Source organism: Opisthocomus hoazin, chromosome 18 (genome assembly GCF_030867145.1).
Source record: "Opisthocomus hoazin isolate bOpiHoa1 chromosome 18, bOpiHoa1.hap1, whole genome shotgun sequence".
In the NCBI taxonomy this organism is placed as follows: Eukaryota; Metazoa; Chordata; class Aves; order Opisthocomiformes; family Opisthocomidae; genus Opisthocomus; species Opisthocomus hoazin.
Genome location: NC_134431.1, coordinates 18,616,221 through 18,643,812, shown reverse-complemented (window position 1 = coordinate 18,643,812; position 27,592 = coordinate 18,616,221). Strand labels below are relative to the sequence as shown.

The window sequence follows — 27,592 nt, the reverse complement described above, 5'->3', positions numbered from 1 at the left end:
CGTGGCTCCGGCGCCCGCAGCCGCCGCTGGCCCTCGCCGGGCCGGCCCCGCACGTGCCCCGTTGCAGCCGCAGCTCCCGGTGCCTGTGCCACCAGCGAGGGGACACAGGGTGAGGGCTGGTGGCCCTGGGCAGCTGGAGGCAAGCGGGTTGCCCCTCGGGGTGCCCACAGGGAGGGCCAGCGGTGGGTGGGCGACGGTACCTGCACCCCAGCACGCGCCGGGGCTGAAAGCCCGGTGTCGGTGTCAGCATCACCCAGCCGCGCGGCCGGGACTCGGCTGCCGGAGGCTGTGACGGCGTGCCACCACGCTGGAGCTTAGTTTTAAGCCAGTTTGGTTAAAATCCAGCCTCCCTGTGTCAGCTCGGGTCGCTGCCGTGGGTCCTGCTGGCTGCGGCCGAAACGGGACCCTGCAGAGCCAACGCGACCCTCGCGGACCTGCTGGCAGGAGGATCCGATCCCATCCGCACCGCGACCGAAGCCGGCGGCTCCTCCGCTCCTGCACCTGCTCCGTCACCGCTGTAAGCGGCCTCATCGCCATCGGCAGAGCCGCCCTGCGCGTCCTCGGTCCCCAGCGCGTCCTGCCCTGTCCATGGAAACCCGGGCTTTGGGGGTCCCTCAGGGACCTGGGTCCCTCCTCACCCTCCCAGCCCCGGGCTCCGTCCTCACCCCGCTGACATCCCAGCTCCAGGCTTTGTCCCTCTGTCCCCTGGGCAAAGCCCCCCACCGCTTCTCTCTGGCACAGCGCGGGGACGTGGCACAGCTGGGGACAGCCCGGACCGTGGTCACCATCTCCGCAGCGGCCGCGAGTGCCGCAGGGATGCGGGGACACCAGCCCATCACCGCCAAGGGGCCAGTGGCCGTGGGTCACGGTGAGGTATAAAGGCTTTTCTCCGAGTTAATAACAGGAGGGACAAAAACCTTAATATTCTGAAGTGAAAATGGAGTGATAATTATATTTAGCCGACATTCAGGGAAATGATTACCACCTGGCAGCCCGGTTTGCGGCTGACGTCAAAGAGCACCATAAACCGCTGGGAATTCTGGAGAACGACATGAAAAGAAAGAAAAGAAGGAAAGAGCAGAAGCTGCGAAGGGCAGACCCTCGCCTAACAAACCCCCCCGGGTCGGGAGCCGTCCCGGGACGCCGGACAGAGCCGGCCCCGGGGTCCGGTTGCCGTGAGGAGGGGGGGCTGTACCGACGCGCAGCAGTGCCAGGGGATGCGGTCCCAACAGGTCGCTTCCTCCATCGCAGGCAAGGCCACGGAGAAAAAATGTTCCCCTCTCCTTTTTCTTTGTTTTTTTCAGCCTTTTATATCCTGTTTATGCCACTAACAAATTAAATTTTCAGGAGCTGGAATAAAGACAGAGCCTGAGCTGTTCAAAGCGCTGTCGGGCTGCGGGCAGCTCCCCTCTCGAAGCACACAGAGGGGGTTCAGCTTCGCCGTCATCCCCAAAAGCTCCGAAGGGCAGGAGCGGGGAGGAAAAGGGGGTCGGGGTGGGTGAGCGGGGCTGAAGCTCGGCCGGGGAGGGTGCGAGTGGCGCCCGGGCTGCCCCGACCCTCGCGCTGGCCCCCGAGCATCGGCTGCGGCTGGAGGAGGGATGCAGGGGCACGGTCCCCGGCCGATTCCCAGTGCCCACAGCCGGGCGCGGAGCCTCTGCGGCGGGCTCCGGCTCACGGAAAGAATTCTTCACTCGGGAATTTGAGCAAAAAAAGATTAAATGAAGGAAAAATGTATGCAGAAAAAGTTCGTTTCCAAATATCCCCAGCCTCCTGACCGCCCCGCACGCACTGCCGGTGCTCTCGTCTCTCCTCCCCACGGCGTTTCGGGTATTCACGGCTCCCCACCCGGGGCGACGGCTCTGTCCTGGCTCAGAGGGGACCGTCTCGACCTCTCCATCCGTCCCCGCTCTTCCCTGGCTCTTCATCCACCAACAGAGACCTGGATGTGGCAAAGGTCCCGCACCTTGCTGCAGGCAGAGGGTTCCTCCTGCCGTGCCCCCCGCCCTGGCCTGGGGTGTGCCGGGACGCAGAGGGTGATCCCGAGGGACCTGGTGCTGCTCAGAGCAGGCGCAGCTCCTCGGGGACAGGGACCAAACCCACGGCACCTCTCTGCAGGGGGAGGGACGCCGTGCCCAGGACCCTGCTTTGGTTCCGCTTCCTCAGACCTCCCCAAGATCGGGGGTCCCGCGAGGGCAGTGGCCATGCTCCCCGCGGGTGGGGGTCTCCGGGGTCCCGGCGCGGCGGCGTTCCCCCTCCGAGGGCCGGGAGCAGGGCCACGCGGCGGGAGCTCGGCTGGTTCCAATCATCAGCGCTGGGGGAAAATACCATCATATTGCGATGAAAAAGTGATGTGTGGCACGGCCTTCCCCGGGTGCAAAAACCTTCCTCCCGTGGGGAAAGGGGATAATTAGAGGTTATTGATGTTTTCAGCTCTTGAACAATGCCGGTTGGCCAACGTGGGTCGCCCCGGAAGACCCCACAGCAGAGCCCGAGGTCCCAGCAGCCGCCCACCGCACCTCCCGCCTCTCCCCGCCAGCCCGGCCAGAGCGGGGCCGGCAGCCGCGCCATGAGCCGACTCCGCTCCGGCCCCACGGCTCCCAGCTTCAGTGGGGACATGGGGACGTCCATCTGTCCCCAGGTGGGGATGAGCCCCGGTTCGTGGAGCCCATGGCAGGGCTGGGAGCGCGCGGGTCTGCAGCGGGTCTGGGGGCTGCGCGCTCCGTGGCCATCCCAACGGCATCGCGTCCAGTTCCAGACTCAGCCAAACAACTGGAGGCCTCTGAGACCACAGAAAAATAAGATTTGATTTGATTTTTTTTTTCAAACATATTTATTTTTTCCTGAAAAAACAAAGGGGAATTCCTACTTCCCGTTCATGTGAAAGGAATTTGCCAGCGCGTGATGGGGAAAGCGATGCTGGGGGTCCCTCGGCCCAGAGGAGCCATCACCCCGCGTCTCCGGAGACAAAGAGGGGACAGTGGTGCCTGGCAGGGGTGGCTCCTTGCCTGGACACCTGCAGAGCTGCACGGGACGGGGACACCAGGGCAAAGGCAGCAGCTCCCGAAACCGGGGTGCTGGGAAGGAGCAGGACGGCGCGGCCAGGCTGGGGCTCGAGCCCCGGCGCTGCCAGGGTCTAAACGCTTCGGCAAAGAGGCAGCAGCTTTCAGCCAAGGCTTCGGGAAGGAATTTCAGAAAGTTCTTGGTGTGGTCTCTCTTTTCCTAGAACAGATGAAGAGCTGGGCTCTGCTCCGCTCGGCAATCCTCTCCCTTCGTTTTGCCAAGTTCCCCAGCAGGGCCACAGGAGCGGAGCTGAGCCGAGCTGAGCTGAGCTGAGCTAACATGGAGTCAGAAGAATGGAGCTGAGGAGGCCTCAGCACCCTGGGGCTGAGGAGAGGGTCTGCATGGGCAGGGATGTGGTGGTTGGAGGGACCACCAGGTCAGGGCTTGCATCCCTGCATCCCCACATTCCCACAACCCTGCCTCCTCATGTCTGTGCATCCCAACATCCTTCCATCCCTGCCTCCTGCATCTCTGCATCCCCACGTCCCTGCATCCCTACACCCCTGATTCCCAACATCCCTGCTTCCCTGCATCCCCACATCCCTGCTTCCCTGCATCCCCACATCCCTGCATCCCTGCATCCCCACATCTCTGCATCCCTGCAACCCCACATCCCTGATTCCCAACACCCCCACAACCCTACCTCCTCACGTCTGTGCATCCCAACATCCTTCCATCCCTGCCTCCCTGCATCTCTGCATCCCTACACCCCTGATTCCCAACATCCCTGCTTCCCTGCATCCCCACACCCCTGATTCCCAACATCCCAGCATCCCCACGTCCCTGCACACCTGATTCCCAACACCCCTGCATCTCCACATCCCTGCATCCCAACATCCCTGCTTCCCTGCATCCCTGCATCCTTGATTCCCAACCTCCACGCTTTCCTGCATCCCAACTTCCCTGCATCCCTGCATCCTTGATTCCCAACCTCCACGCTTTCCTGCATCCCAACATCCCTGCTTCCCTGCATCCCTGCATCCTTGATTCCCAACCTCCACGCTTTCCTGCATCCCAACATCCCTGCTTCCCTGCATCCCTGCATCCTTGATTCCCAACCTCCACGCTTTCCTGCATTGCAACATCCCTGCTTCCCTGCATCCCTGCATCCTTGATTCCCAACCTCCACGCTTTCCTGCATCCCAACATCCCTGCATCCCTGCATCCTTGATTCCCAACCTCCACGCTTTCCTGCATCCCAACATCCCTGCTTCCCTGCATCCTTGATTCCCAACCTCCACGCTTTCCTGCATCCCAACATCCCTGCTTCCCTGCATCCTTGATTCCCAACCTCCACGCTTTCCTGCATCCCAACATCCCTGCTTCCCTGCATCCCTGCATCCTTGATTCCCAACCTCCACGCTTTCCTGCATCCCAACATCCCTGCTTCCCTGCATCCTTGATTCCCAACCTCCACGCTTTCCTGCATCCCAACATCCCTGCTTCCCTGCATCCTTGATTCCCAACCTCCACGCTTTCCTGCATCCCAACATCCCTGCATCCCTGCATCCTTGATTCCCAACCTCCACGCTTTCCTGCATCCCTGCTTCCCTGCTTCCCTGCATCCTTGATTCCCAACCTCCACGCTTTCCTGCATCCCAACATCCCTGCATCCCTGCATCCTTGATTCCCAACCTCCACGCTTTCCTGCATCCCAACATCCCTGCATCCCTGCATCCTTGATTCCCAACCTCCACGCTTTCCTGCATCCCAACATCCCTGCTTCCCTGCATCCTTGATTCCCAACCTCCACGCTTTCCTGCATCCCAACATCCCTGCTTCCCTGCATCCTTGATTCCCAACCTCCACGCTTTCCTGCATCCCAACATCCCTGCTTCCCTGCATCCCTGCATCCTTGATTCCCAACCTCCACGCTTTCCTGCATCCCAACATCCCTGCTTCCCTGCATCCTTGATTCCCAACCTCCACGCTTTCCTGCATCCCAACATCCCTGCTTCCCTGCATCCTTGATTCCCAACCTCCACGCTTTCCTGCATCCCAACATCCCTGCATCCCTGCATCCTTGATTCCCAACCTCCACGCTTTCCTGCATCCCTGCTTCCCTGCTTCCCTGCATCCTTGATTCCCAACCTCCACGCTTTCCTGCATCCCAACATCCCTGCTTCCCTGCATCCTTGATTCCCAACCTCCACGCTTTCCTGCATCCCAACATCCCTGCATCCCTGCATCCTTGATTCCCAACCTCCACGCTTTCCTGCATCCCAACATCCCTGCTTCCCTGCATCCCTGCATCCTTGATTCCCAACCTCCACGCTTTCCTGCATCCCAACATCCCTGCTTCCCTGCATCCCTGCATCCTTGATTCCCAACCTCCACGCTTTCCTGCATCCCAACATCCCTGCTTCCCTGCATCCCTGCATCCTTGATTCCCAACCTCCACGCTTTCCTGCATCCCAACATCCCTGCTTCCCTGCATCCTTGATTCCCAACCTCCACGCTTTCCTGCATCCCAACATCCCTGCTTCCCTGCATCCTTGATTCCCAACCTCCACGCTTTCCTGCATCCCTGCTTCCCTGCATCCCTGCATCCTTGATTCCCAACCTCCACGCTTTCCTGCATCCCAACATCCCTGCATCCCTGCATCCCTGCCTCCCTGCCTCCCCGCAGCCCTGGAAGGCCGAGCTGTTCCCAGCTTATTCAAACACCCTCTGTCACCCTTCCCAGCTGGCCGGTGCTGCCGGTTCTCCGGTGGCACCCTACCGAACCGGACAGCTTTGCTGTGCGCAGCCCTGGCATCGTCTCGCTCCCGACGGAAGTTACGCAGTCACCGAATCCAACCTTTTCCCGGTAATTACCGGAGAAATCCCGTCGCAGATTTGTTTTCCACATCGGCCGCCCGTCCGCTCCCGCGGAGCGGGGAGGAGCTGCTGCCCCCTCCGCCGCGCCGTGCCGGAGGCACCAACCAGCCACCCACCCTCCGCTCCTGCCGAGCCGGCACGGGCGCAAACGGCTGCGCCGAGACCCAGGCCCCTCGCCCGGGGACGGGCACCCTGGCTCTGCGGGGACCGGAGATGTGGAAGGGGAGTCCTTGTGCCGGGTCCCTCGAGCCCGAGGATGCCACTGCCCCATTTTGGGGTTTGTGGCTGCCTCCAGCCGCCATCCCCAGTGCTGCCGAGCCCCCGGAGCCCCCGGGACCACCGGGGGGTCCTGCCATGACCCCGAGAGCTCTGCTACCCCCTGCCCCCGGCCGGCAGCGGGGTGTCTGCTGCGGCTCTCACCCGGACCTTCGCCGGACACTGGCACAGCCCCAGCACCCTCCCTCCGCGCGGTGCCACGGACCTGGGTGCAAAACCCCCCGGGGAAGCGGAGGCAGGAGGCCGGTGCCGTCCCGGTCCCCGTCCCCGTCCCCTGTGCGTCCAGGGGCGAGGGCGGCTGCCGGGTGGAGCGGAGCAGCAGCGTCAGTGCGCGGCCGGTTCCCAGTTTGCACCAGCCCGAAACAATGACGATGACAGTGGTAGAAGTAAAGAGATGAAAAATGTGTCTGCGATTTTAATGAGCTGGGAACCACCCGGCGCAGGGGACGGAGGGGCGGGAGGGGGGCTCCCGGCCGGCCATCGCTGCCACGCCGAGCTCCCCGCCAGCGGACGGGGCCCCTCGGGCTCCCAAGATGCGGAGCCCTTCGCGGGGGGCAGCTGGGCTCCCCGCAGCCGTCGCAGCTCGGGGGATTAATTGGGAAGATTATCGCGTTGGAAATTGCTCACAGGGGAGGGCGGCTTCGGAATGCCCGGCTGTGGGATTTCTTGTCTGCACCCAACGATTGCTCAGGGTCGGAAACGCAGGCGGTGGGGTCGGTGGAGCCCATGGCCTCGTGCAAGGGTTCCCCACCCCGGTACGGCACCGGGAGCAAGGAAAAAGGGAAAGGCCAGGCCATGCGTCTGGTGGGAAGAGCCACGGCCGCCCCGTCCCGGCAGCCGGCAGGTCCCGCTCCGGCGCCAGTTCTGGACCAGCCGCCCGCAGCTCTGCCAGCCCCGGTTCCGCAGCGGGCGGCAGGGCCTGGACGGAGGGGCTTCGGGAGGTGGGCACCGGTGCCAACCCATCCCCGGTGCCAACCCGTCCCCGGTGCCCGCGACAACGGAGGCGGCAGCTGCTGGTCCCAGCGGTCCCAGGGCCAGCCCGCGGCTGGGCACCTTCTCGGGCTCTGCTGTTTTCCTCCCTGGGAATTTGTCCTACTTTTTTTATTTTTTTTTTTTAATTTTTCATAGTCTTTTAAACACTGTAAAAATTTAATACAAAGGAAATTAAAAAACCCAGAGGAACTATTCTTGAAATAATTTCACAATCTGCACATATCCCTCAGCAAATTTAATTTGTAGGAAATAAAGAACAAAATATGACAATAAAGGGCTTCTAAACAAATCCTAATGCTTTACATGTGTAAGTGCGAATGCCGTGCCTGTGTGCAGGCACCCGGCGGAGGTGGGAGGGGGGGGGCTGCCCGGTGCTACCGGGGGTCTCTGCTCTCCCTGGGGCAGGGAAGGGGGGGTTTGGCTGCCCCAAACATCACGTCAAACCACGGCCCCCGGCCGAGCGCGTCCTCCTGTCCCGGCAGCTCTGGCTCTGGGGGTGATGCTGACAACGCACCCCGCTTCAGCCGCCTGGATTGCCCAGTTTGGGGTGGTTTCCTACCAGTTAAACCTTCGAAGGATGGGATCTGCCCCGCCAGGGTGTCAGCCCCACCGGAGGACGCTCCGGGTTTGCGGGGTGAGCTGGGGACCTCCCGCTTGGCAGCGGGACCCCGGGGTCTCGGTGGCAGGGGGGCATGGGGGCTCGCTGCAGCCCCCGTCCTCACCGCTCCCCTGGGCACGCCCGACACCGTCCAGCCCCACGAAGGCTTCTCCTTCCCCACATGTTCTTTGTCCAGCTTGTGGCTCTGCCTCTCCTCCTTGGTTTTTTTTTCCCCTTCTTTTAATAAACCTGGCACCTGGAGGAGAATTTTCCCTTTAAACACCCAGCCTCGCATTTTAGTGACTTTTATGCTGCGCCTTAATTAGCAAACTGGAAAAAATGTCCGTTGTTCCCTACCCTGGGCACGTGCGTACCGCAGGCTGCAGCGGCAGGAGGTGCCCCCGCAGCGCTGCACGCACAGCGCTCGTGCCCTCGGGGAGGGTGGGTGCCCGTGGTGGGGGCTGCAACGTCACCCTGCCCTTGTTCCGGGCGATAAAACCCACCCCGCGATGGGATCTGGCTGCCTGCGTCCCCTCCCTGACAGTGCTCGGGGTCTCCGGGGTGCTGGTGCTGTGGGCTCTCCGGGGGTCCCAACGGCTCCTTCCCGGCTGTGTCCGTGACGCTGCGGCGTCGGCAGCCCCGGAGCGGGGCCGGAGCAGGGTGCAGACCCGGTTTGGGGGTAGCGGGGGGGTGTGTGCGGTGGGGCTGCTCAACGCCGGGGCTCCAGCTGGCTCCCTGCGCCCAGGACCGCGGTCCTCGCTCTGCCCCGTGCTGTGGGTCGCAGGGCAGAGCCCTCCCGACCCCTTATCAGCGGGGAAACAGGCGACGCTGTGGGTTTGCACCCAAATTGCTGTGGCTCTGCTGCACCCGCACGCGGGCGCTGCTCCGGGGGGGGATCTGGGTGCCCTCCCTTGCCCAGACCCCCGTAAGGCCAACCTTGCCGGCTCGCCGTGACCGGACCCCTGCTCCCCCCTTGCTGCCCCCAGCCCCACCGGGCAGCGCGTCGGGGGGATTTTTGCCACCCGCTCCTCAGCAGCGAAGCGAGCGCTCGGCCACCAGCGCAGCGCCGGGGAGCCGATGCCTTGCACCCTCCATGCGTGCCTGGGACATGGAGAATCACAGAATCACAGAATGGTCGGGGTTGGCAGGGACCTCTGGGGTCACCCAGCCCAACCCCCTGCCCAAGCAGGGTCACCTACAGCAGGCTGCACAGGACCTTGTCCAGGCGGGGCTGGAATATCTCCAGAGAAGGAGACTCCACAGCCTCCCTGGGCAGCCTGGGCCAGGGCTCCGTCACCCTCTGAGGGAAGAAGTTCTTCCTCGGGTTCAGCTGGAGCTTCCTCTGCTCCAGTTTGTGCCCGTTGCCCCTTGTCCTGTCGCTGGGCACCACTGGGAAGAGTCTGGCCCCGTCCTCCTGACCCCCACCCTGCAGATATTTAGAGGCATTTCTAAGGTCCCCTCTCAGCCTTCTCTTCTTCAGGCTGAATAAAAACGCCGGGGAGCTGCGGGCGACATCCAAAAACGAACGCGCTGTCTGCAGCCCAGGGGGAAGCGACCGCCGCGTGCCACGGAGGGAACCGCCGAGGGAAGGGTCTTGTGAGGACGGTGGGAGCAGCCTGCGCCTTCCCGGCACCCTCCGAAGTGCTCCAGGACAAGCTCGGGATGGGAATAGCTCTTCCTCCGCATGCGACGCCTCCTCCTCCTCCTCACCCCTGGGGAGGGAAGGTGCTGCTGGCCTTGGGATGCTGCGGTGGGGTCCCGACCCCGGGCCAGCATCTTCTCGCCCTCGCCTTTGACGCTCTCCGCAGCCGGTGGCCTCGCGCGCCGCACGCCGAGCGGGGCGGCGGGCAGCGAGCGCGGGCAGCGCGGGCAGCGCAGACAGGCAGCCCGCGGGCAGGGTGCTGCCCGTCTGGGCGCTGGGGCGGCCGGCAGCCAGCCGGGACCCGCTTTGATGTGGAGTCCCTCCGGCTCCGCACAATGCAACCCGGCTCCGGCTGCGGACCGGGGCGGGGGTGAGGCGGGGGTGATTGATGGCCTTGTTTTGCTCCTCCAAGGCTGTCCTGGGCCGTTTGGATTCACGTCCCAGGTCCCTCGAGAGCAGGGGGGGGGATGCCAGCGTCCCCCCCTCCGGGCTGCAGGGATGGGGCTGGTGGGATGCGGGGCAGCGGATCGGGGAACCGAGGTTGCCGCTGCCATCTGGGCCGCTGGCTCGGCTGGTTCGAGCGCTCCGTGCCTCAGTTTCCCCATCACCACTGACCCTTAGGAAGACATCAGTCTCTCAGATGGCACCATGACCTGTCAAACCCCCCCCTCTTCGTTACTCCGAGGCGTGTTGGGCATCCCCCATGTTAAGGCAGGCAAAGGGAGCGCAGGAGCCCCGCCGAGGGTGAAGCTCGTTAGGACTCGAGCGAGTTGACCTCCGAAAAATGGAGCTCAGCTCCCTCCCGTTGATGAGTCACGGCTGTGTTTGCGCTCCGCGCTCCCTGCGAGCAAGGTTTCCACCGCAGAGCTAACAGGCTTTTCTGGGAAGCACTGGGGCTCTGGGCTTCCTAATTATTTTGAAACCCCACTGGCAGCCTCCCCCTCTCCCCGACGGGGATGATGCCTGCTTGGAGCACGGCGCTCGAGCGTGTTCGGAGCCCTGAAAGTGCTAATTGACTTTACGTCCGGCCTCGCTGCCGAGAGCCCGCTCGCTCGCAGCCCCGGTCCCTCCTCCTGCTACTGCCGCAAGCCCGCCCGCATGTGGTTTGAATTTCTTCCCCCGGAGAAAAAAGCCCTTTCTCCTGCCCCGGTGTCGCCTTTCCCTGGGATTGAATTTGGGCGAAATGAAGAGGAGGCCAAATTTTCACAGAGTGGCTACCTCCCCTCTCGAGGCGACGACGGGAGCCCCGTGAAAGCCCGTCCCAGGAGCCACCAACACCCTGTCCCACCCGATGTCCCCTGGCACGGCGATTTCGGTCACCTTCAGGCGGTTCCTTACGTCCCGTCCACGGGAAAGGAGCAACAGCGAGCAGACCCCGAGGGAGGGACGGTGATTTCAAACAGCAGCAGCCTGCGACACCTGAACACCAGCCAGGGGTTATCCACGGCCCCTCTCCGCCTTGTCCTGCTGAGCCCTGGGCCATACCCGGTGCCCGTGGCACGGCGTGGCACGGGGGTGAGCCCGCTGCCGCGGCCGTGCCCAGCGCGGAGGGCTCAGGGGCTGCCAGCGGGACGGGCGGTTGGGAAACCTCTTTCCTTTTCTGCTCGTTACAACAGCGCAGCGGGCGCATCCTCCGGGAGCGGTGAGGCAGCGGGGAAGTATGAAGGTCAGGGGAGGCTGTGGTTTGCGTGACGGAGGTGACCCCGGCTGATGCATCCCGCTACCTGCTCCCAGCACCACCGCTCCAGCCCCCGCCTCCCCTGGGACATTGTCCCGCGGGGAGCAGCTCTCTGTGGCCACACGGCCCCGTGGATCCCATTCCCAGGTAAAAGAGGGAGGAAAAGGGCCACGTTTCCGCGGGCAGGAGCGTCAGTGCCGGCTGGCGCAAGCGCCGGGCACGAATCCTCCCGACGACGCGCGGGCATCCAGGCGCCGGCTGCTCCGGGGGCTTTGCCCGGCTCTCGCAGCGTCGCTCCTGGCTTCGCTCCAGCCGCTCCGACGACGGGACCGGCATGCCCGTCTGCCAACGTGACGCACTTGCCTCGCAGCGCTAACGAGCCGGCTCTGCAATCCTCGTCACCTCGTTAATGACTTGGCCGCTACCTCCCACGTCGCTTGGAGGCCCCTGACTGGCATCGGCGGAGCCGCTTTCATGTGGCCGCTGGTTTCCATCCTCAGTGAGCCACGGAGCGAGCGAGACGCTGGAGCCAAGGAGCCGATGGGGAGCCGGGTGGCGTGGGCCGGCACGGCACGGCGCGGCACCGCGGGCGCTGCGGAGGCAGCTTTGATGCGGTGGCAGCCAGCCCCGGGGCCGGGGGCTCAGGTACGGCAGGGACCCGGCTCCCAGGAGGGTCCCCAGGGGCCGTGGCGAGGGGATGCGTGGAGGCACCCCGCTTTACCCCGTGCCATGCCCACAGAGGGGCTGCCTGGGTCAAGGGGTCTCGGCAGCGAAGGTCACCCCTTGTGCGTGGGCTGGGGGGGCCAGCACGACGCCGGGAAGGGGAAATAAATGGAGGATGGGCACGGAGGGGAGACCACAGGAGGACAAGCTGATGGTGGGTGGGAGCGCACGGTGGTGGGTGGAGAGCGGATGGCAGGTGGTGGGTGGACAGGGATGGCAGAAATTTGGGTGAACAGGGATGGCAGCGAGTTGGGTGGGAAAACGAAAGCTTGGTGAGCGCTGGGCACAGCTCGCGTGCGGTTCCTGCCGCCTCTCCCCCCATCGAGGCACGGCCGGGCCCGCGGTCGCCGGTCCCAAACACCCACGCTCCTGCACCTGCGCCGGGTCCGCCAGGGAAGCCCGTTAGCAGCGCTGGGAGACAGCATTTGGGGTCGGGTTTGGGAAGCAGACCCACCATCTCAAATTCTGCCTCGGGGGGGGCATTGGAACAGAGCCGCTGGGATGCCCCTCGCCCACCCAGGCACTGGCTGTGCCGGGAAAGTGAAATGTGGATGCCGTCAAAGCCGGCGGCCGCGGCTGCTGCACGCCGGGAGCGAGCCGCGGGGCGGAAACGCTGCCTGCTGCTGTGAATCACAAGCCCCGCGCTGGAAAAGCTCCGGCTGAGGCATTTCCTGCTGTTCCCACCCCATCCCTACCCGACGCCTCCGTCGCGGAGCTCCCGCTCCGAAACCCCAGCCCCGTGGAAAACCAGCGGCAGCTTTCCCGCCGAGTCCGGCGCGGCCGGTGCGGCTCGCTCGGCTTTCGGGCCGCGGATGTTTTCCGCGGGGCCGGGATCGGCGGGGGGACGGCGGCCAGCGCGGCGAGGATCGGTGCCAACGGGCAGCGCCGAGCCGCGGGGGCTGCCGGGCGGGCAGCCCTGCCGGTCTGCGGTCGGTTGTTCAGCCTCAGTGACTTCTTGATGGGGAAATGGAAAGAGCGAACAGCGCGAGTTAATTAATTGACGCATAATGAAGTCAAGATGAGCGTCCCCGAGGAGCTGGAGCTTGGGTTGGGAAAGCAGCGGACGATGGCGTTCCCTGGCACGGGGCTGCTTCGTCCCGAGCCTCGGCCTCCCACCAGCGACGCCGAGGATGCCGGCTCTGCCCAGGGGCAGGAAAAAAAATCCCTGAATGCCTTTTAGCGGCAACTTTGAGAGTTGAGGCGTTAGAAATGCGGTGGGCCCGGGAAAGGAGCTGCGGAAGGGGTGAAATAAACCCGTCGATGGCTGTTGGGTGCTTCGGTCCCCGCGGGAAGGCTCGTGGCGGCGGCGGGCGTAGACATGGCCCCGGCCCCGGACGCTTTTCCAGCTGTGGAGGAAGGGCTGGGGCAGGGGGCTGGGGCTGGGGGTCGGGGCTGGGGGCCGGGGCAGTGGGTTGGAGCTGGGGGGCTGGTCTGGGGGTCAGGGATGGGGATCAGAGCTGGGGGCTGGATGCTGGGGCAGGGGGTCGGAGCTGGGGGGCTGGTCTGGGGGTCGGGGCTGGAGGTTGGAGTTGGGGGTTAGGGCTGGGGGTCTGGTCTGGGGGCTGGAACTGGGGGTCGGGGCAGGGGGCTGGGGCTACGGGTCGGAGCTGGGGGTTGGGGCAGGGAGTCTGGTCTGGGGGTCGGGGCAGGGGGCTGGGGGGCTGGGGCTGGGGGCTGGGGCTGGGGGTCGGAGCTGGGGGTCTGGGCTGGGGATTAGGGCTGGGGCTCAGGGCAGGGGGTCTGGGCTGGGGGTCAGAGCTGGGGGGCCGGGGCTGGGGGACTGGGGGCTGGGGCAGTGGGTTGGAGCTGGGGACCGGGGCTGGGGGTTGGGGCTGGGGGTCTGGTCTGGGGGTTGGAGCGGGGGGGCTAGGGGCTGGGGCAGAAGGTCGGAGCTGAGGGTCTGGTCTGGGGGCTGGAACTGGGGGTCGGAGCAGGGGGCTGGGGCTACAGGTCAGAGCTGGGGGTCGGGGCAGGGGGCTGGGGCTGGGGGTCGGAGCTGGGGGTTGGGGCAGGGAGTCTGGTCTGGGGGGCTGGGGGCTGGGGCTGGGGGTCAGAGCTGGGGGTCTGGTCTGGGGGTCGGAGCTGGAAGTTGGGGCTGGGGGTCTGGTCTGGGGGCCGGGGCTGGGGGTCTGGGGGCCGGGGCAGGGCATCGGGCAGACCCCAACCCTCAGGCTGCCGCACGCTGCCGGCTGTCAGCCCCGCACGGGGAGCGTGGGGGGGGTCGGCGGGCACAGACCCACCCGGGAAGGACCACAGCATTCCTCGGGGTGACCCCCCCCGAGCCCCCCGCCCGGCCCTCGGGGGAGGCGGCCCCGGGCCCTGCGCAGCGGACGGGGGCCCTCTAGTGAGGGGCGGCCCTGCCCGGCCCGGCCCGGCCCCGGCTCCCCGCGGGCCCGGCGCGGCCATGGCGGGGCTGGAGCCGCTCTACGCCTGGGCGCGGGCCGCGATCTCCCGGCCGCAGGACGCGCTGCTCTGCGGGCTCCATTGGGAGCTGGTGCGGCACGGCTACGGCTGCCTGGGCGCCGGAGAGCGGGTACGGGCCGCGCCGGGCCGCGCCGGGCCCCTCCGCCAGCCAGGCCTCGGCCAAGCCCCGGCCTTGCGTAGCGCCGCTCCCCGCCGCCGCTCGGGGCAGCGCGGCGCCGGGGGCCGGGGGGGGGGGGGGCGCCGGGCCGGGGTCTGAGGGGTCTGGGGCGGCGGGGGGGGGGGGGGGGGGTGTGCGAGGTTTGAGGGGGCTGGGGGGGAGTGTGCGGGGTCTGAGGGGTCTGGATGCTGATGGGGGGAGGTGCCGGTTCTGAGGGGTCTGGGAGGTGCGGGGTCTTAGGGATCTGGGTGCTGCTGGGGAGGGTGGGGGGGCTGCGGGGGGTGTGTGCGGGGTCTGAGGGGTCTGGGTGCTGTTTGGGGGGGTCTGAGGGATCTGGGGGCTGCTGGGGGGGGGTCTGACTGGTTTGGGTGCTGCTGGGGGGGGTGCGGTGTCTGAGGGGTCCGGGTGCTGCTGGGGGGAGGTCTGGTGTCTGAGGGGTCTGGGTGCTGTTTGGGGGAGTCTGAGGGGTCTGGGGGCTGCTGGGGGGGTGCCGGGTCTGGGGGGGTTGGGGGGGGTGTGCGGGGTCTGAGGGGTCTGGGTGCTGCTGGGGGGGTCTGAGGGGTCTGGGGGCTGCTGGGGGTGTCTGAGGGGTCTGGGTGCTGATGGGAGGGTGTGCGGGGTCTGAGGGGTCTGGGTGCTGCTGGGGGGGGTTGTGGTGTCTGAGGGGTCTGGGTGCTGTTTGGGGGGGTCTGAGGGGTCTGGGGGCTGCTGGGGGGGTGCCGGGTCTGGGGGGGCTGGGGGGGTGTGCGGGGTCTGAGGGGTCTGGGTGCTGCTGGGGAGGGGTGCGGGATCTGAGGGGTCTGGGTGCTGCTGGGGGGGTCTGAGGGGTCTGGGGGCTGCTGGGGGTGTCTGAGGGGTCTGGGTGCTGATGGGAGGGTGTGCGGGGTCTGAGGGGTCTGGGTGCTGCTGGGGGGGCTGTGGGGCTTCCTGGTGCTGGGAGCAAAGGGGGGGGGGGTTCCGTGCAGTGTTGGGGGGAAATGTGGTGCCGGGGAGGGTGTCCGGGTTCTGGGGGCCCTGGTGTGGTACCGGGGGGGGGACACACACAGTGTGGTGCTGGAGCTGGTGCTAAGGGGGTGTCTGGTGGGTTGGAAGCAGAGGAACCCCCCAGCACCAGAGGAGGGGACGGTGTGGGGCAGAGACCCCCCAGCCCCACCGCTGCAGGGCTGGGACAAACAGGGTGACAGCCTTCCCCCCCCCCACCGCCATGGGTCTGCGCTGGGGAGCCGAGAGACGCCGGGCAGGGGGGAGCACCCTGCTCCGGTCTGAATCTGCATTGCCTCTTCCTGCTCGGCAAAGGGTGGTTGTGTCCCCCCTGTGCCCACGCAGAGACCCTGCCCCAGGGAAATAAACCCCTGCTCCTGCAGCCAAAACCTCGAGAACACTAAGATACCCCCTCCCGGAGACCGGGACCCCCTCCCAGAGACCTTGAACCCCTCCCAGAGAGCTTGACCCCCTCCCAAAGACCTTGACCCCCTCCCAGAGACCTTGACCCCCTCCCAGAGACCTTGACCCCCTCCCAAAGACCTTGACCCCCTCCTGGAGACCTTGACACCCTCTCAAGGTCCCTCCCGGAGACCTTGACCCCCTCCCAGAGAGCTTGATCCCCTCCTGAAGACCTTGACCCCCTCCCAGAGAACTTGACCCCCTCCCAAAGACCTTGACCCCCTCCCAGAGACCTTGACCCCCTCCCAGAGAGCTTGACCCCCTCCCAAAGACCTTGACCCCCTCCTGGAGACCTTGACACCCTCTCAAGGTCCCTCCCGGAGACCTTGACCCCCTCCCAGAGAGCTTGATCCCCTCCTGAAGACCTTGACCCCCTCCCAGAGACCTTGACCCCCTCCCAAAGACCTTGACCCCCTCCCAGAGACCTTGACCCCCTCCCAGAGAGCTTGACCCCCTCCCAAAGACCTTGACCCCCTCCCAGAGACCTTGACCCCCTCCCAGAGAGCTTGATGCCCTCCCAAAGACCTTGACCCCTTCCCGGAGACCTGGACCCCCTCCCGGACACCAGGACCACCTCCCAAAGACCTTGACCTCCTCCCAGAGACCTTGACCTCCTCCCAGAGAGCTTGAGCCCTTCTCAAAGACCTTGATCCCCTCCCGGAGGCCTTGACCCCCTCCCAGAGAGCTTGACCCCCTCCCAAAGACCCTGATCCCCTTCTGCAGCCCTTGACCCCCTCCTGGAGAGCTTGACCTGGAGAGCTTGGGAGGGCCCAGAGAGCTTGACCCCCTCCCAAAGACCCTGATCCCCTTCTGCAGCCCTTGACCCCCTCCTGGAGAGCTTGACCCCCTCCCAGAGAGCTTGACCCCCTCCCAAAGACCCTGATCCCCTTCTGCAGCCCTTGACCCCCTCCTGGAGAGCTTGACCCCCTCCCAGAGAGCTTGACCCCCTCCCAAAGACCCTGATCCCCTTCTGCAGCCCTTGACCCCCTCCTGGAGAGCTTGACCCCCTCCCAGAGAGCTTGACCCCCTCCCAAAGACCCTGATCCCCTTCTGCAGCCCTTGACCCCCTCCTGGAGAGCTTGACCCCCTCCCAGAGAGCTTGACGCCCTCCCAAAGACCCTGATCCCCTTCTGCAGCCCTTGACCCCCTCCTGGAGAGCTTGACCCCCTCCCAGAGAGCTTGACCCCCTCCCAAAGACCCTGATCCCCTTCTGCAGACCTTGACCCCCTCCTGGAGAGCTTGACCCCCTCCCAGAGAGCTTGACCCCCTCCCAAAGACCCTGATCCCCTTCTGCAGACCTTGACCCCCTCCTGGAGAGCTTGACCCCCTCCCAGAGAGCTTGACCCCCTCCCAAAGACCCTGATCCCCTTCTGCAGACCTTGACCCCCTCCTGGAGAGCTTGACCCCCTCCCAGAGAGCTTGACCCCCTCCCAAAGACCCTGATCCCCTTCTGCAGACCTTGACCCCCTCCTGGAGAGCTTGACCCCCTCCCAGAGAGCTTGACCCCCTCCCAAAGACCCTGATCCCCTTCTGCAGCCCTTGACCCCCTCCTGGAGAGCTTGACCCCCTCCCAGAGAGCTTGACCCCCTCCCAAAGACCCTGATCCCCTTCTGCAGCCCTTGACCCCCTCCTGGAGAGCTTGACCCCCTCCCAGAGAGCTTGACCCCCTCCCAAAGACCCTGATCCCCTTCTGCAGACCTTGACCCCCTCCTGGAGAGCTTGACCCCCTCCCAGAGAGCTTGACCCCCTCCCAAAGACCCTGATCCCCTTCTGCAGACCTTGACCCCCTCCCGGAGAGCTTGATCCCCTCCCGGATTTCTCCGTGCAGCCAAGACCGTTCCCCCCGGCCCCGCAGCGAGCGGTGCTGGTGGGCACGGTCCCGGCAGCGCGTCTGTCCTCTTGCAGCCAGGGCCCGACGAGAGGAAGTCGGAGCTGCTGCCCGCCGGCTGGGAAGCCAACAAGGAGGTGTACACGCTGCGCTACAAGTCCGCGGACGACGCCCGTGAGCTGCTGCTGAAGGCCATCATGGTGGAAGAGAGCATGATCCTCAACGTCATGGTGAGTTTGCTGACGACACCAAACTGGGAGGTGTGGTAGATACACCGGAAGGCTGTGCTGCCATTCAGCGTGACCTGGATAGGCTGGAGAGCTGGGCAGAGAGGAACCTGATGAGGTTCAACAAGGGCAAGGGCAGGGTCCTGAACCTGGGGAGGAACAACCTCATACACCAGTACAGGCTTGGGGTGGACCTGCTGGAGAGCAGCTCTGCGGAGAGGGACTGGGAGTGCTGGGGGACGACAGGTTAACTATGAGCCAGCAGTGTGCCCTGGCTGCCAAGAAGGCCAATGGGATCCTGGGGTGCATCAAGAAGAGTGTGGCCAGCAGGACAAGGGAGGTTCTCCTTCCCCTCTACACTGCCCTGGTGAGGCCTCATCTGGAGTACTGTGTCCAGTTCTGGGCTCCCCAGTTCAAGAAGGATGAAGAGCTACTGGAGAGAGTCCAGCGGAGGGCTACGAGGATGGTGAGGGGACTGGAGCATCTCCACTACGAGGAGAGGTTGAGGGAGCTGGGCTTGTTCAGCCTGAAAAAGAGAAGGCTGCGAGGGGACCTTATAAATGCCTACAAATATCTGCAGGGTGGGTGTCAGGAGGATGGGGCCAAGCTCTTTTCAGTGGTGCCCAGCGACAGGACAAGGGGTAATGGGCACAAACTGAGGCACAGGAAGCTCCAGCTGAACATGAGGAAGAACTTCTTCCCTCTGAGGGTGACGGAGCCCTGGAACAGGCTGCCCAGGGAGGTTGTGGAGTCTCCTTCTCTGGAGATATTCAAGACCCGCCTGGACAAGGTCCTGTGCAGCCTGCTGTAGGTGACCCTGCTTCGGCGGGGGGGTTGGACTAGATGACCCACAGAGGTCCCTTCCAACCCCTACTATTCTGTGATTCTGTGATTCTGTGAGCACCCGCGCTGCTCCCCGCGGGTTTGGGGTCCTCCGGGAGCAGTGGCTGCTGCCGCCCAAGACGTGCCAAGAGCAGCCAGGCCCATTTCTTAAATTTTTGCCGTTGTGTGCTCTGCCTGGCAGCGGTGTTTGTCCCTCGGGGTGCAGCAGAGCCCGGGGGTGGCAGGGGCTGCCGACCTGCCCGCGCAGCAGCAGATGTGGCCCAGCGCGGAGCTGGCCGGACACCGGCTGCGTTGGGGCAGCGGTGCGGTTTGCCTTGCGCGCTCTGGCCCAGGAGCTGCCCCTTTTGTGTCCCTTTCCCAGCTTGGAATCTGCCTCCAGATCTCATCTCCTGCCCCCAGAAGCAGCTGCCCAGGGTGGTTCTGCTCCATCTTTCACCCTTTGCAGCCCGGACTGGGGGAGTGGGCAGAGAGCGCCTTGCCGCACGCTGGAGTTGCTTTGCTCCTGGGGATTCGGGCACAGCGCAGGGACGTGGCAGGAAGCGGCCGAGCCCGTTCCTTGTCTCCCGAGTCCCTGGCCGTGGTTGTGCCCGCTCCTTCCCTCCTTCCCAGCTCTGCCGGGCCGCTGAGTCCGTGTTTCACCTCTCTTTTGCCAGGATCGCAGTTCTCAGAGGGTGGCAGATGTGACCTTGGCGGTGGCCGACTACATCAACGCAGAGCACCTGGATGATTTCCACAAGTAACCTCCGTTTCCTGGCATTTTCTGCGGGAGAAAGCGTCCCGCCGGCGTGGGGAGGGAGGCCGTGGGGGCAGCGACCGGGTTCAGAGGAGCCTGGAGGACTCTGCTCCCCAGAACAAACCCAGCGCAGGCCAGAAACAGAGCCAGAGCCCCCTCCCCTGCACCGCTGGCTGGCGAGGGGGGTTTAGGGGGTGGGGGACCCTGGGTCGGAGCCCCGGGGAGAGCCACCCCGCCTGGGCACGGGCTGGGCCAGCCCGGTGCTTGTATTTCCAGAGCGCTGCCGGCCTGGCTGTGCTGGGTGGACGCTGCCCAGTGGTGCCGTGGCCCAGACACCCTGCGGCCGTGCGAAAGGCCGGTGCCACGAGCCAGGGTTTGCTCCAGTGCAGAACTGGTCGGGTCGTGGCCGCAGCACAAGGGTGTCCCCTGGTCTGGGTGGCACCTCTTCCCTCTCAAACGGGGTTTTGGTGGCACTGGGTGCTGTTAGCCCTGTCTGTCCTCTCCGTGCTGCCGGCCGGGGACACGCTTCGTGCCAGGGGTGCTTTGGGCACGTGCGTTCCCTCGCCACCCGTCTCCCGGCCTGTCCAGCACCTCACAGAATCACAGAATCACAGAATAGTAGGGGTTGGAAGGGACCTCTGTGGGTCACCCAGTCCAACCCCTCTGCCGAAGCAGGGTCACCTACAGCAGGCTGCACAGGACCTTGTCCAGGTGGGTCTTGAATATCTCCAGAGAAGGAGACTCCACAGCCTCCCTGGGCAGCCTGGGCCAGGGCTCCGTCACCCTCAGAGGGAAGAAGTTCTTCCTCGGGTTCAGCTGGAGCTTCCTCTGCTCCAGTTTGTGCCCATTGCCCCTTGTCCTGTCACTGGGCACCACTGGAAAGAGCTTGGCCCCATCCTCCTGACCCCCACCCTTCAGATATTTGTAGGCATTTATAAGGTCACCTCGCAGCCTTCTCTTCTTCAGGCTGAACAAGCCCAGTTCCCTCAACCTCTCCTCGTAGGGGAGATGCTCCAGTCCCCTCCTCATCCTCGTAGCCCTCCGCTGGACTCTCTCCAGTAGCTCTTCATCTTTCTTGAACTGGGGAGCCCAGCACTGGACACAGTACTTGCACCCGGGCGCCGTGGCCTGCCCAGCCCACCCACCTCACCTCCTCCCCGCAGGGTGTACAAGAACACCGAGGAGCTGAGGACGAGGATTGCTTCGGGCATCATCGCTCCCCTCGAGGCACCCGCCGAAAAGCCCAAAAAGGAGCCTGAGGCTGAGAAGAAGGATCCGGACCTGCCTCGGGATTACGACCCCCTCAGGGTCCCTCCCCGGCAGCCGGCCGGCACGAGAGCACCCTCCTGGTGAGCGAGGAGTGGGTGGCTGGTGGCGGTTCTCCGCGGGGAGGGACGTGGTCCTGGCACAGCTCTCCGAACGTCCCTTCTGGTCCCCATCTCGCACACGTGGGGACGGGGAGCAAAGGGGATCCAAACCCTCCCCACCCAGTCTCAGCCTCGCTGGCCGCGCGCTTGGGTTGGGTCGGAGTTGCCCGCTGAGGGGTGGCCTGTTCTGGAGCTGTGTGGTGCTGTCACCTCCCTTGGCGTGGCACCTACGGACCCAGGGGGGAGAGGGCAGCGTGCAGGGGTGGGGGGAAGGTGAGGGCTGGCCGGAGGGAGGCCCTGCGCTGTGGAGCGCAGGAGGCTCTGAGGCAGCCCCGGCTCTGCGCCGAGTGAAGGCAGAGCTCTGCACCCCTCTGCTGCCAGCACAGACCCCGCGGCTCTGCCAGAGCCCAGGGCCTGATCTGACACCCAGCGCGCCCGTGTCCCTCCCCGAGGCCGCTCGGCTGCGTGACGGCACTGTCCTCCCCATGCTGTCCCCGCTCTGCCGGCCCCAGCGGTCCCCCAGCCAGGGCTTGGGGCCAGGCCCAGGAGGTGGGGGGGACAGAGACCTCTCCTTGCTCTCCTGACCCCCATTTCTCTTCCAAAGCCTTTGCTGGCAAAGCTGGGAGAGGGGACGCACGGCACCCGCCTCGCCATCCCTCCCTGGCCCCTTCGTCCTCGTACGTGGCGGTGGGCTCCCCTCCTGCTCCCCCCCCCAAGCTCTAATCCCCTTTACCTGGGGGTCAGGGACACCGTGGTGGCTCTGCCATCTCTTGGGGATGTGGCCCCTGCCTCGTGTGTCACCTCTTGCTTCTTGAACCCCAGTGCCGGGGCTCGGGGCCGCTCAGGGTGCGGGGTGCTCCTTGGGGGGGCCTGGGTGGACAGGCTGGAGCTGGGCACGGCTCTGAAACCGTGCTGTTGGCACGGAGACGTGACGGCTGGCTGCAGGCTCGCCGCCCCGCTGTCCTCGTGCTCCTGGAAGCGGGACTGTCATTTTGTCTCTGGCTGGGACGTGCTGGAGAGCCTGGCCTAGCCCCTGGCATGGAAACTCCCGGCGTCCGCAGACAGCTCCAGCCCGGAGCAGTGGCAACAGCAGGGCCCCCTTCATCTCAGCAGGCTTCCCACCCGCCTGCCACGCACACCGGTGTCCAGGCACGGCTCCCGCTGCCAGCCCGCTCGCACAGGGCCCCGTGGGTGCTGCCGTGGGAGAGCACCCACGAGCACGGCGCTGGCAGCCACGCCGCCCTGCCCGCTCCACGCAGCCCGTGGCCCCTGCGCTGAGCGTCTCGCTGTGTGCTGTGTTTCAGGCCTTCCCCCCTGAGCCCCTTCGCTGTCGGTGGTGAAGACCTGGACCCTTTTGGGTGAGTACGGGTGGGAGAGCGTCGCCGGCTCGGCGCTTGGGGGGTGCGGGGTGGCTGGGGAGCAGCTGCAGTCGCCTGGCTCGGGCGTCCAGCGACGTGTCCGAGCGCAGACGGCGATGGGACAGTCGCTCGGTGCGAACTGCGAGGGACCGGTTGACAGTTGCTAGACCTCAATATGGTTCTAATATCGTAACAAGATCCCGTCTCTTGCATAGATGATAGGTTTCAATCTGCGCCTGCTTAATAATCAGCTTGTATTCATTTAACATGCGGTAATTCCTTCAGTAAATCAAAGCTGAATACGTTGTTAAGTGACTGAAAGCCTCTAATTTAAAATGTTACCAGCTGCTGCGTCTACAGCCCAGCAGTCTGGAGAAGGGGAGGCTTAAAGCCGAGTCCACACATTCCCGAGTCCTGGTTGCGAGCCTCCCGGCTGGCTGAGGCGCTTGGGAGGAAGCCTGGGGAGGAGGAGGAGGAGGAGGGGTGTCTGGGGGACTGATCTTCACAGATACATCTCTCAGTCTTTGGGTTGGTCAGGCGAGGAGAACCTGTCATCTCCCATTGCAGTGAAAAGCACGTAGTCTGACAAAAACCAGCTCTTGGACTCGCTGCAGAGCATCCTGCGGCCCAGGGGAGCCCTCTCTGGAACCGCTCTCCTGTGGGGATCGCATTTTTTCCCCTCTTGCAAGACTCGGTTCTCCGCGGGTCAGCTAAAAACGCCCTGCCCGGCTGGAGGGAGAGGCCGGGAGCCTGGCTGGCTGGGAGGAGACCTGGTGGCACGAGGAGAGGGGGTTCAGCTCAGGGCGGGGGGGGACCCTGTTTCTCTCGCCACCCCCAGCCCTTCCTCAGAAGTTTTTCCGTAAATGACAAAAAAAAAGTTGTAAATGGAAGCAGATTTGTGCTCTGACACCTGCCAGTGCCGGGGCCGGCGACCCGGCCTCCCAGGCCCGTGCTGGTGGGGCCTGGCTGTCCCCGGGCGCTTTGGGCAGCCGCCCGGGCGTAGTGGAGCTCGTTAGCGGCGTTGTTAATGACTGGTGCGATGGCAGCGGTGTCCAGAGGCCCCGGCCGGGTGTGCACAAAGCCGACCGTGAGGAGCAGCGCTGGCAGCGTGGGGTGGCTCCGAGGAGCCGCCGCGGCCAGTGCATGGCTTCCAGGCAGCCCCTCGGAGAGCCCGGCGAGCTCTTGCTGCACAGGGCTGGGGGCTGCTCGCCCGGGAGAGCAGAGAGCAGGGTGGGCGTCCCCCCCGGGGGGGTCGCCATCCCACCGGGACCCAGCAGCCGTCGCTGGTGCCCTGAACGGGTCCTGGCAGGAACCGGGGGAAGAGGGAAGCTGCCCCTGCGCTGCTCCCAGGGGCTCTCTGGGTGCTGGCTCTGGGGAAGGCAGGCAGCGAGGGCCGTTGTTTCCCTGTGCACGTCTCCGGTGGGGCTTTGGGGTGTCCCCAGCGGTGCCCCGGACCCGGGTGCTTGCCGGTGCCCGGGCTTGGGCACGCGCTCTGCGGCAGTAAGGCTCCCGCCGCAGCGTGAGGATGAGCCGCGGTTCGCATCCTGCCCCGGCCTCGTGACGTGGCATAGCGTGGGCAGGTCAGCAGGGGTGCGAAGACCCCAGGCAGGGGCAGGGCAGGACACATTCGGGTCCCCTCCCAGCACAGACAGCAGCCTCCGTGGGACAAGGGTCGGATGCGCCCCAGCACTCTTACATGTACAGACACGAAGGGCTCTCTGTCTGCTGCCGCGGGCTCGCCTCGCTGGCTCGTCCTGGCCCGTGTTCACAGAATCACAGAATCACAGAGTGTTCAGGGTTGGCAGGGACCTCTGGGGTCACCCAGCCCAACCCCCTGCCCAAGCAGGGTCACCCAGAGCAGGCTGCACAGCACCGCGGCCAGGCGGGGCTGGAATATCTCCAGAGAAGGAGACTCCACAGCCTCCCTGGGCAGCCTGGGCCAGGGCTCCGGCACCCTCAGAGGGAAGAAGTTCTTCGTCGGGTTCAGCTGGAGCTTCCTCTGCTCCAGTTTGTGCCCATTGCCCCTTGTCCTGTCGCTGGGCACCACTGGGAAGAGTCTGGCCCCGTCCTCCTGACCCCGACCCTGCAGATATTTGCTTCAGTTTGTTCCTCTGCTTCAGTTTGTGTTGTGGTGGGTTGGGGGCTGCTGTGTGTTGGTTTAACCCCGCGTTCCCATGCTCGGCGTTCCTGCAGCGGAGGTCTGGCACAGGGACGCGCTTCGCTTCTCTCACCGGCGCCGATTTCATCTCCTTCTCTGCCTTTCCTCTCCCCAGAGGTCGGAGTGGGGGAATGATCGTGGATCCTCTGCGCTCTGGCTGCCCGCAGCCCGGCATCGACCCATCATCGGGCATCCCAGGCCGGCTTCCCCCGGGAGCCGTTCCCCCGGGCGCCAGATTCGACCCCTTCGGCCCCTTAGGAGCTGGCAGATCTGGGTAGGTCCTCGGCTGGGGCTGCTCTCCCTGGAGAGCTGCTCATCCCTGTTGCTGCAGGACTGAGCTCTCACTCCTGGTTTGACTCTGCTCTGTGTTTCTTTCCAGGCCGGACCCCGACCACCTTCCCCCTCCGGGCTATGACGACATGTTCATGTGAGGAGTCACCGTGTGCCCGCTCACGCCTGCGGCCAGGGCAGTGTCCTGGGAAGCAGGAGCCGTTTCCCCTCTCCGCTCCCGATTTGGTGGGCTTCGATCTTTCCAGCGGCGTTTTTCTTCTCCCCGCTCGGGGCCGCGTTCCCGTGTCTCAGCCCAGCTATAAAGGTTTCCCGGTGTGCGGGACAGGAGGCAGTAGGTCCGTTTCTTTCCGTGCTCCTCTCGGGGCGCCTGCCCGTTCGCCCCCTGAAGCGCTCCTGCCCCGTGCGAGCGGGCAGCGTGGGGTGCGGCGCCCCGAGAACGGCCCGGCTGCGTCCCTGGGGTGGCATTGCCACCATGCTGGGGTCACCCCGGCGTTCGGTGCCCGGGAGGGAGCTGGCGTCCGGCCGCTGCCCTGCTGGGAGCTGCAGGAGCCCGGTTGAAGGCAGCAGCCGGAGCAGGCTCCCCATGCAGAGGGGTTTGCCCCCCTGCTCTTCATCCCAGCGAGGGTAGGGGGCCCGCACCGCAGGGTCTCCGTGGGCAGACCCCGGCAGCGGCCGAGACCAGCGTGGCCGTGCCCACTGGCTTCACAGAGCACTGGCAGCAGAGCCGGTAGCGTGCAGGAGGGGAGAGAGGTGCTGAGTTCCTGTCCCCCCCTTGCCCCCTCTCTCCCCCTCAGCGGTGTTTTTTCATTCCCGGGGTGCAGCGTGGCGAGGGCTCCCTGCCGGGCAGTGCGTGGGACTGGGACAGGAGGGGGGGTTGCTCAGTCCCCCCGCGACCTCCCAGCCCCAGGCACGGCAGAGCTGAGCCCGGCGGGGGCTGCGCGTGGGGGCTCGCTCGGCTCCGGGATTCGCTTTGCGGAAGGGGTTTGTAGGAACGCGTTTCCCTCCCACCAGTCCTGTTGCGTGAGGCTGGCGCGGCTCTGCCTGGCTGAGCTCTGCCAGACCCCTCGGGGAGGATGGGGGGGGTCTGCGGGGCTCAGTCTCCTGAGCTCTTTCTGGAAACCCCCTCCCCGCAGCTCCCCCCCAGTCGGGTGATTTGGGGGCTGCAGCCCCTCTGTCCTGTCAGGGGTTCATGCTATTATTTTTCTTCTCACGTTTGATTGCTTGGAAGGACATTGGTGAAGTGGATAGAGAACTGGCTGAATGGCAGAACTCAGAGGGTTGTCATCAGCGGCGCTGAGTCTAGTTGGAGGCTGGTGACAAGTGGTGTCCCTCAGGGGTCAGTACTGGGCCCAGTCTTGTTTAACTTCTTCATCAACGACCTGGATGAAGAGTTAGAATGTACCCTCAGCAAGTTTGCTGACGACACCAAACTGGGAGGTGTGGTAGATACACCGGAAGGCTGTGCTGCCATTCAGCGTGACCTGGATAGGCTGGAAAGCTGGGCAGAGAGGAACCTGATGAGGTTCAACAAGGGCAAGTGCAGGGTCCTGCACCTGGGGAGGAACAACCTCATGCACCAGTACAGGCTTGGGGTGGACCTGCTGGAGAGCAGCTCTGCGGAGAGGGACTGGGAGTGCTGGGGGACGACAGGTTAACTATGAGCCAGCAGTGTGCCCTGGCTGCCAAGAAGGCCAATAGGATCCTGGGGTGCATCAAGAAGAGTGTGGCCAGCAGGACAAGGGAGGTTCTCCTTCCCCTCTACACTGCCCTGGTGAGGCCTCATCTGGAGTACTGTGTCCAGTTCTGGGCTCCCCAGTTCAAGAAGGATGAAGAGCTACTGGAGAGAGTCCAGTGGAGGGCTACGAGGATGGTGAGGGGACTGGAGCATCTCCACTACGAGGAGAGGTTGAGGGAACTGGGCTTGTTCAGCCTGGAGAAGAGAAGGCTGCGAGGGGACCTTATAAATGCCTACAAATATCTGAAGGGTGGGTGTCAGGAGGATGGGGCCAAGCTCTTTTCAGTGGTGCCCAGTGACAGGACAAGGGGTAATGGGCACAAACTGAGGCACAGGAAGTTCCGTCTGAACATGAGGAGGAACTTCTTCCCTCTGAGGGTGACGGAGCACTGGAACAGGCTGCCCAGGGAGGCTGTGGAGTCTCCTTCTCTGGAGATATTCAAGACCCGCCTGGACAAGGTCCTGTGCAGCCTGCTCTGGGTGACCCTGCTCCGGCAGGGGGGTTGGACTAGATGACCCACAGAGGTCCCTTCCAACCCCTACTATTCTGTGATTCTGTGATTCTGTGATTCTGAGACTGAAATTAAAACCTGAGGCCGGTGTGGTGGTGCTGCTTGCGGGCAGCAGCCCCCAGCCGCAGCCCCCCCGTGAGAAGGGAAGCCCCGGAGCTCTGCCCAGGCTGCGCCTGCCCTCCCCGAGGCGGAGGATTCGCGCTGGGAACCCGCTTTGTGCCTTCCCCTGAGCAGCAGTGCTTTTCCCAGACGATGGGACCGTACGAAGAAAACGAAGTGGAGAACAGCCCAGCCTCGGCTCTGGCTGCGCGCCGGGCGGTAATTGGCTCTCCGGGGTATCGAACGCCGTCGGTACGCTGCACGCAGCCCTGCTGGCGTGAATAAAAAGGGGGAAGCGATCCCCCCATCCATCTCTTTTCCTCAAAGGCTTTTTTTCCTTTCAAACCCCCTTTTCTTACAAACGCAGCTGATGAGGCCGAGCTGCAGCGTGTGCGACCCTGGGCTGCGCACGGGTGGGAGCGGGCAGGACCGGCCGCGGAAATTCAGCGCTGGGGGCAGCTGGAGCACCCCCTGCGTCTCCGGTGTGGACCCCCATGTCGGCGGGAGCTGGGGTGAGCCCAGGCCCGGCCGGGCTGTGCCATCCCCACCGCACATCCCTGGGGCTTTGGGGGGACCGTCCCACCCGCAGACCCACAGACGGGGCCGCGGGCGATGCCCGTAACCGGA

The 27,592-nt window shown here is 65.0% G+C and overlaps 1 protein-coding gene across 2 annotated transcripts; it reads left to right on the top strand.

Moving 5' to 3' along the window:
* Positions 1-11,519: 11,519 nt before the first annotated feature.
* On the top strand, positions 11,520-27,291 carry PSMF1 (proteasome inhibitor subunit 1). Of its 2 annotated transcripts, none has more exons than XM_075438384.1 (7): positions 11,520-11,712; positions 17,720-17,872; positions 19,366-19,448; positions 20,609-20,794; positions 22,117-22,170; positions 24,444-24,602; positions 24,708-27,291. In XM_075438384.1, exons 1-7 carry the CDS (start codon positions 11,542-11,544, stop codon positions 24,757-24,759), a joined length of 858 nt encoding a protein of 285 aa, XP_075294499.1. In that variant the 5' UTR covers positions 11,520-11,541; the 3' UTR covers positions 24,760-27,291. The 2 variants fall into 2 exon arrangements, with proteins under 2 accessions (XP_075294499.1, XP_075294500.1); XM_075438385.1 differs by lacking the exon at positions 11,520-11,712 and adding an exon at positions 14,136-14,323.
* Positions 27,292-27,592: the final 301 nt, after the last annotated feature.